The sequence below is a fragment of the Salvelinus sp. IW2-2015 genome, linkage group LG13 (assembly GCF_002910315.2).
Source record: "Salvelinus sp. IW2-2015 linkage group LG13, ASM291031v2, whole genome shotgun sequence".
Lineage (NCBI taxonomy): Eukaryota > Metazoa > Chordata > Actinopteri > Salmoniformes > Salmonidae > Salvelinus > Salvelinus sp. IW2-2015.
This window is the reverse complement of record NC_036853.1, coordinates 35,460,480-35,469,586: the sequence shown is the minus strand read 5'-3', so window position 1 is coordinate 35,469,586 and position 9,107 is coordinate 35,460,480. Positions and strand designations below refer to the sequence as shown.

At 43.5% G+C, this 9,107-nt stretch overlaps 1 protein-coding gene across 1 annotated transcript in view; it reads right to left on the bottom strand.

Moving 5' to 3' along the window:
* Positions 1 to 236: 236 nt before the first annotated feature.
* pomgnt1 (protein O-linked mannose N-acetylglucosaminyltransferase 1 (beta 1,2-)) overlaps positions 237 to 9,107 on the bottom strand; it is a 28,222-nt gene continuing 19,351 nt past the window's right edge. Inside the window, exons 16-21 of the mRNA XM_023998141.2 lie at positions 5,998 to 6,126; positions 5,780 to 5,905; positions 5,478 to 5,587; positions 5,106 to 5,241; positions 3,726 to 3,835; positions 237 to 3,567 (exon numbers count right to left, since the gene is read on the bottom strand). Coding sequence (XP_023853909.1) covers positions 3,486 to 3,567; positions 3,726 to 3,835; positions 5,106 to 5,241; positions 5,478 to 5,587; positions 5,780 to 5,905; positions 5,998 to 6,126 — 693 coding nt within the window. The 3' untranslated portion in view covers positions 237 to 3,485. The remainder of the gene's footprint in view (positions 3,568 to 3,725; positions 3,836 to 5,105; positions 5,242 to 5,477; positions 5,588 to 5,779; positions 5,906 to 5,997; positions 6,127 to 9,107) is intronic.

Genomic DNA, 9,107 nt, shown 5'->3' with positions numbered 1-9,107 from the left:
GTTTAGTCTTGGTTGTATTACTTTCCAAACTGTAAGGATACAGAATAAGAGAAAACAAACAAACCAAGAACGAGAAAATTACAAATATTCCAAAGTAATAAATCAATGTTATGCCTGCTGTAGATTCACCTCTATTATAAATTCACATGCTTATGTTAATCACACACCTAAGCCTTCTTTCACTGCAACTCCCCCAATCAATAATACAAACACTGCAAGAAAAACTGACACCAGAATTAAAAAACATATTTATTCATTTCATTGAGAAAGACTAATACTGCACATGTAAGTCAAACTGCAAAACAAATGTTTATGGACCATTATCAAACTTCCATTATAATAGATCTGTCTTTGAAATTAGAGGACTGTAGAGCTAGACAACGAGATGATCATGACCAAGTTCTTCCCACTGAAATGTCCATTGCGCGTGTGCGCACACACACACACACACACACACACACACACACACACACACACACACACACACACAGCAAAATAACAAGTGGTTATTATGACTGAAATGAAAAACATTGTTAGCTGCAGGATATCGGCACGGTACTGATGAAACGCACTGCAGCCATACACAAAGAATAAACTCTGCAAAAACGGAGATACAGTATACGTACTTTTACAAACAATTTCATCACCATTCAACCCTACAGTAGATACTGATAACATATCCAACATTTTAAAAAAAGTGATAGGCTTTCTGAAATACTCCACCAGTAGTACCTTGAAATGTCTCTCAACCACACTGTGCAGAAACCATCATATATGTGCAGAAACAGACTGACAACAGACTTTAGTGTTCACGGGTTGATGTTAACCACTGTTCTTTGCGTGGCAAATGGCACCCTATTCCCTAAAGAGTGTACGACTTTTGTCCGGGACCCACAGGGCTCTGGTCAAAAGTAGTGCACTATATGGGGAATAGGGTGCCATATCTCTTATGTGCCTAATCTGCAACGACTAGCACTTTAAACATAGGTTAATGAAAAAATAATAATAAGAGGAGCCTTTTTATTCAGATAGATTTATCTATCTATATATGTAACAGTTGAAGTCAGAAGTTTACATACACTTAGGTTGGAGTCATTAAAACTCGTTTTTCAACCACTCCACAAATTTGTTAACAAACTATAGTTTTGGCAAGTCGGTTAGGACATCTACTTTGTGCATGACAAGTAATTTTTCCAATAATTGTTTACAGACAGATTATTTCCGCCGTTCAGATTGTATCACAATTCCAGTGGATCAGAAGTTTACATACACTAGTTGACTGTGCCTTTAAACAGCTTGGAAAATTCCAGAAAATTAGGTCATGGCTTTAGAAGCTTCTGATAGACTAATTGACACCATTTGAGTCAATTGGAGGTGTACCTGTGGATGTATTTCAAGGCCTACCTTCAAAACTCAGTGCCTCTTTGCTTGACATCATGGGAAAATCAAAAGAAATCAGCCAAGACCTCAGGAAAAAAATTGTAGACCTCCACAAGTCTGGTTCCTCCTTGGGAGCAATTTCCAAGCGCCTGAAGGTACCACGTTCATCTGTACAAACAATAGTACGCAAGTATAAACACCATGGGACCACAAAGCCGTCATACCGCTTAGGAAGGAGACGCGTTCTGTCTCCTAGAGATGAACGTACTGTGGTGCGAAAAGTGCAAATCAATCCCGGAACAACAGCAAAGGGCCTTGTGAAGATGCTGGAGGAAACGGGTACAAAAGTATCTATATCCACAGTAAAACGAGTCCTATATCGACATAACTTGAAAGGCTGCTCAGCAAGGAAGAAGCCACTGCTCCAAAACCACCATAAAAAAGCCAGACAATGGTTTGCAACTACACATGGGGACAAAGATCATACTTTTTGGAGAAATGTCCTCTGGTCTGATGAAACAAAAATAGAACTGCTTGGCCATAATGACCATCGTTATGTTTGGAGGAAAAAGAGGGAGGCTTGCAAGCCGAAGAACATCATCCCAACCGTGAAGCACAGGGGTGGTAGCATCATGTTGTGGGGGTGCTTTGCTGCAGGAGGGACTGGTGCACTTCACAAAATAGATGGCATCATGAGGTAGGAAAATTATGTGGATATATTGCAGCAACATCTCAAGTCATCAGTCAGGAAGTTAAAGCTTGGTCGCAAATGGGTCTTCCAAATGGACAATGACCCCAAGCATACTTCCAAAGTTGTGGCAAAATGGCTTAAGGACAACAAAGTCAAGGTATTGGAGTGGCCATCACAGAGCCCTGACCTCAATCCCATAGAAGATTTGTGGGCAGAACTGAAAAAGCGTGTGCGAGCAAGGAGGCCTACAAAACTGACTCAGTTACACCAGCTCTGTCAGGAGGAATGGGCCAAACTTCACCCAACTTATTGTGGAAAGCTTGTGGAAGGCTACCCTGAAACGACAGGGAATTTTTACTCTGATTAAATGTCAGGAATTGTGAAAAACTGAGTTTAAATGTATTTGGCTAAGGTGTATGTAAACTTCTGACTTCAACTGTACATTAGTATATCAGATCTGTAAACGTTTGGCCTAAAAAAAATAAAATAATAATTGATATTAATAAAACATTTCAACCACTTGTTCGTTGATATACTGGCAAGTTAAATAAATTAAAATAAGTTAAAATGTATACAGGATTGACAAAGCACTTAGAAATAAAATAAAAATACAATATTTTCTGGTTGGGCAAGTTTCATCAGAAGCCACTTATTTATGCGGGTGTGTCCCCACAAAGCTGGGGTTGAGATTTGAGTGTCAATTATCCTCCCTCTCCTTCTCTCCCTTTTCATCCAGTTTGTTTCTTCCATACATCATCCAACCGTCGTAAAGGAGACACAGTAAATGTTAACAGATCCCTTTTGTACTCCTCCCTGGTCCAGCCTCTGTCCCCTCTCCTCTTCTCCGAGAATTCACAGGTGGAGTGTCAGTAAGGGGCATAGCTATATATACGTAACCATTTGGACGGAATCCTGTGGCACAGCCTAATACGGTCAATCTCCCACTTCGTCAAAAACCTTCTAGTGAACCTCCACACAGTGAAAGACAAATGATGATCAGTGGTTCAGTCCAGTCAGTGTCTGACCACCACCATAAAAGCACCACTTCCAAGAAGCCTTGCTGTCTGCGTTAAGGCCAGGAGGGTGGTGTTGGTAGTAGTGTAAGGGTGCAGGCGTTAAGGCCAGGCTAGAGAGTGTGTGTGGTGGTGTTGGGCTACTCCACCTTTTACACGACACTATTTTGAAACCGGTTTCAAAAGAGACTATTTTCGCAGTGTAAAGAAACGGATCTGGCGCCAAATCTGACCTCAGGAATCAAGCTACCTCAGTAGGCAGTGTGGATCACTTCTACACCACATACCCCCCTCTGAGTGTTGTAGTGTAAAGAAAATGGCTCTCCGACGCCCCAAGCCCCTGCAAGAATGACCGTAATACCAGTCGAGAGCAATGTGAGAGGGTGTGTGGTGGTGTTGGGCTAACGCTGCTCTATGGGGGCTCCCTCTTCTTTGGGCGGAGGCTCTAGGTGGATGGGTGTAATGTTCACTGGCTTCTTCACACTGAACAAAGTGAAGAGAGGGAAAAAATATAGATATTAGCGGTGGAAATAAGTTGGATGGGATTCTGTTCTGGTTAAAAAAAAAAGTTTAGTTGAATATACATTGTCATTCTATTGTGAAGTACTGCAATTGATTCTTAACTCACTATAATAACTTACGAGTATGGCGAGATAGGAACGGCCACAACCAGGACATGGTTCCTCTTCCTGAAGAGCCTCCACAGGCCGTTGTGGTACCCTCTCACATCCAGATCCCACACATGGAGACACTGAGGAGGACAGCACACAAGTTAGTCCACAAAACACTCTTCAGAGAAAGACAAGGAAAAGAACTATAAAAAATACAACAAAAAAATCTCATGTGACAACAAATCAGCCACGAGTTTGATACCAATTCGTTTTAAGGTTAAAAACCTCTACCTACAGTGCATTCCTCAACTTTTTCCACATCTTGTTACGTTACAGCCTTATTCTAAAATGGATTAAATTGTTATTTTCTTCACCAATATATACACACACAATACCCCATAATGACAAAGCAAAAACAGGTTTGTAGACGTAAAAAACTGAAATATCACATTTACATACATTTTCAGACCCTTTACTCAGTACTTTGTTGAAGAACCTTTGGCAGAGATTAGAGCCTCAAGTCTTCCTGGGTAGGACACTACAAGCTTGGCACACCTGTATTTGGTGAGTTTCTCACATTCTTCTCTGCAGATCCTCTCAAGCTCTGTCAGCTATTTTCAGGTCTCAAGAGATGTTCGATCGGGTTGAAGTCCGGGCTCCAAAAGCCACTCCTGCATTGTTTTGGCTGTGTGCTTAGGGCCGTTGTCCTGTTGCAATCTTTAGCAGGTTTTAATCAAGGATCTCTCTACTTGGCGCCGTTCATCTTTCCCTCGATCCTGACTAGTCTCCCAGTCCCTGCCGCTGAAAAACATCCCCACAGAATGATGCTGCCCCACCATGCTTCACTGTAGAAATGGTGCTAGGTTTCCTCAAGACGTGATGCTTGGCATTCAGGCCAAATAGTTCAATCAGACCAGAGAATCTTGGTTCTCATGGTCTGACAGTCATTTAGGAGCCTTTTGGCAAACTCCAAGTGGGCGGTCATGTGCCTTTTACTGAGGAGTGGCTTCAGTCTGGCCACTCTACCATAAATCCTGATTGGTGAAGTGCTGCAGAGATGGTTGTCCTTCTGGAAGGTTCACCCATCTCCACAGAGGAACTCTGGAGCTCTGTCAGAGTGTCCATCAGGTTCTTGGTCACCTCCCTGACCAAGGCCCTTCTCCCCTGATTGCTGAGTTTGGCCAGGTGGCCAGCTCTATGAAGAGTCTTGGAATGCCAACTGTAGGACCTTATATAGACAGGTGTGTGCCTTTCCAAACCATGTCCAATCAATTGAATTGACCACAGGTGGACTCCAATCAAGTTGTAGAAACGTCTCATCTGAATACTTTCCGAAGGCACTGTATATTGAAATGTGACGAGCTTGTCTCGATATCTCCCCTCCCTCCCTTTTAATCCCTCCCCCTCTACCTTGGCAAGCTCAGTCCAGGTGGATGTGTCAGTCTCCAGCTCCATCTTGATGTACATGACATAGGTCTTCCCCTCTGTATCAGGGATGAACAAGTCCTCACATGGGTTCTTACTGTGGTCCAGTACATCAGCCTCCCTGAGCACAACACAGAATAACACACACGTTAGTCACCGAAAAGGGGGGGCTGTGTACTTTGCTACTAGCGTTAGAGCATTGACATGCTAGCTGTTCCCATAGACTTACAGTTATTGAGGCAACGACTATCCATTTAAAAGCGAATCTTGGTGGAAATACATATTTTTAAAAACCCACACATGCGCACGCACACACAGCTTAGATTTGTGGACTATATCTGATACATGCTCACTCACTTAAGTAAGTTCTGAATCTCCAGCTCGTAGGCATCTTTCTTCAAGCCGTCTACATTCTTCAGCTGGACATTAGGAACCGTGTTGAGCCTGTGCTTCTTGAAATACACTTCCTAGAGAGGATCAATTAGGAAGTAACACTCAATTGCAAGACCGGTCAAACCCATAATCAGCTTATGAAAACCCACTGAGAAAATATGTCAGTATCCTGATTCATCAAGTTCACTTTAAAATGGATACCAGGCTGAGCAGATGGCATGAAAGGCTATACCATAGTATTCTAGTAGTGAAGAAGAGGGCCTTACGTGGAAGTAGCCGTTCATGTTGAGTCCGATGATGCCAAAGTGGTAGGAGCGGGACACGTCAGGGATGATACACTCTCTGCCTTTCCTCTGTTCTGGCATACGCATCCACATGTCCCAGTCCCACAGCTACACACACACACGCGTTGTCATTATCACACAGAGAAAATATTAACTATCAGTTTCGGAAACACTGCACGCACACACACATGTGCTAGTACCTTCTCAGGCGTAGGCCACTTGGGCTCCAGTTCGTCCTTGTAGAGACTCTTCTTCAGCACCCAGCCCAGGCCTGGCATACTCTCCACTCTGTAGAGGAGAGCTGGGTCCTCTGCTGTGTGCTCATAACCCTGCATAGCAGATATTAAAAACTACATAAAACACCATTTCCACACATTACAGTGATACATGCCAATTCCCAGACGCTTTTATCCAAAGCAACTTAGTGTCATGCGTGCAGGGCCAGCTCAAGGCATAAGCGAAATAAGCGGTGTCTGCATGCTTCCCAGCCAAAACAGTTCGGAAGAGTTTGTGCATATATTATGACATTTCGTAACGTTTTTGTTCATTTTGGACTTTGGTGTGGGTTTTAAGGCTGTTTGGGCACACAACATTTTTTCTAGAGGCAAGCCGAAGTTCGGAGCCGGAAGTCTACGCCCCTTCGTCAGTGATTGGCCAAGAGTAGGGATTCTTCAATAAAGTCTTTGTTGTCATTCATTGAGAGACTAATTTTCATGCAAATTTTTAAATTTAGAAATACTGCACCAAACAGTTTAGTTAGATGTGTATTTTTACAACTAAGATCCTCTGCAAAAACATAAAAATTAATGACATTTCTTGAGTTATTTTATATTGAGTCTGACTAATTTGAGGAAGTGTATATTTTTTTCTCTTTTTTCAAGCGAAGGTCTATTAAGGGAGTATGTCAGCACACTCGTTGGTTCGGCTAGCCGCCAGCCGAACTGAAGCATGCTGACGCCTTTAGGGCCCCCAGACCCTTAAGGCAAAACTCAGTCAGTCTCAACTTACTATTGAGAGGAAGAATAGTCAAATATACCAGGTGCAATTTTGAAATTTGGTTGTGCAACAGCAATTTTTTTTGTTATGTCAGTCATTCGATTAGCCATGTCAATGTTTTGATTGGTAGGTAGTCTAACCAGCCATCTAAACTTGTAGTAATCATGGCCAAATACCAACTGGGCACGTGCCCAGTGGCCCTGTCCTCCATGGGCCCCCCATTGATTTTGTTAGTCATTCTCACTCAGATATCATATTAACGTGGCACAAGTCATGGCAAAATGTGTAGAATTGTAACTTTAAAAAGGCCCCCACCAGAGGGCAATTCCGCCCCTATTTCTACATAATTACTGTCCTATAGAGGAAATTCTCATTTAGGTTCCACCTCCGAAGAATGATGCAGCCTGCTAATACATATTCACGAATTGGGGGTGGGAACGTTGTGTTGATTTCCACATGGTGTGGAGAAATCACAAGTAGGGCCCTGACAGCTGTCAGTGTATTTAGCTAGCATGCTAACCTTATTTATCCAGCTAATATTATCTGTTGTTGCTACACCTTATTCAAAAGATTATCCAGCTGGCTACAGCTGGTTCTGGAGCTGAATTTGTCATAAGCATTTAGGGAAATGTTCACCAGATGGATAGGGGAAAGCAGTATCTTTGACTTTGCCATCTACTGTTATATCCAAAGTCCTGGCATATTTCATAAATTGCAGCTCTGAATCCGCCATAGAAATAGAAAAAGTAATATGGAAAGCCTAACTACTGAATGATTTGGACTAGGTGCAACCTTTGGTAGGCTGCTGGCAGGCTGTTCAGCTGCGCTATAACAGTGATAAGTCAGCCTGTGCTCATGTCATGGTTCTCACAGCTAGGGGAAGTCAAATCATAGGCTACAATGACTTTGCTCATGATGCACGCCGCAAATGATATGTAAAACCACCCAGTTTATAATACAGGATAAACACTTGTGATTGAGCTGCACCAATAAAAAGCAGTGAAGCATGGTCAAAACCATTCATCTTGGGGTGGTGGGGGGAGTAGGGTTCCCAAATGCAATCATGTTACATGCAAGTTTACCATTTATAAAATGGTCATATACACTCAGTGTACAAAACATTAAGAACACCTTCCTAATATTGAGTTGCGCACCTGGTCAGTCTATGACATGGAAAGAAAAGGTGTCCTTAAATAAAAGAGATTCTACACTTAGTGTATATAAACTCAGCAAAAAAAGAAACGTCCTCTCACTGTCAACTGCACTTATTTTCAGCAAACTTAACATGTGTAAATATTTATATGAACATAACAAGATTCAACAACTGAGACAAACTGAACAAGTTCCACAGACATGTGACAGAAATTGAATAATGTGTCCCTGAACAAAGGGGTGGGGGGGGGTAAAAATTAAAAGTAACAGTCAGTATCTGGTGTAGCTGCCAGCTGCATTAAGTACTGCAGTGCATCTCCTCCTCATGGACTGCACCAGATTTGCCAGTTCTTGCTGTGAGATGTTACCCCACTCTTCCACCAAGGCACCTGCAAGTTCCCGGACATTTCTGGGGGGAATGGCCCTAGCCCTCACCCTCCGATCCAACAGGTCCCAGACGTGCTCAATGGGACTGAGATCCGGGCTCTTCGCTGGCCATGGCATAACACTGACATTCCTGTCTTGCAGGAAATCACGCACAGAACGAGCAGTATGGCTGGTGGCATTGTCATGCTGGAGGGTCATGTCAGGATGAGCCTGCAGGAAGGGTACCACATGAGGGAGGAGGATGTCTTCCCTGTAACGCACAGCGTTGAGATTGCCTGCAATGACAACAAGCTCAGTCCAATGATGCTGTGACACACCGCCCCAGAGTACAGGCCTCGGTGTAACGCTCATTCCTTCGACGATAAACGCGAATCCGACCATCACCCCTGGTGAGACAAAACCGCGACTCGCCAGTGAAGAGCACTTTTTGCCAGTCCTGTCTGGTCCGGCGACGGTGGGTTTGTGCCCATAGGCGACGTTGTTGCCGGTGATGTCTGGTGAGGACCTGCCTAACAACAGCCCTACAAGCCCTCAGTCCAGCCTCTCTCAGACTATTGCGGACAGTCTGAGCACTGATGGAGGGATTGTGCGTTCCCTGGTGTAACTCAGGCAGTTGTTGTTGCCATCCTGTACCTGTCCCGCAGGTGTGATGTTCAGATGTACCGATCCTGTGCAGGTGTTGTTACACGTGGTCTGCCACTGCAAGGATGATCAGCTATAAATCCTTTCTCCCTATAGCGCTGTTTTAGGCGTCTCACAGTACAGACGTTGCAAT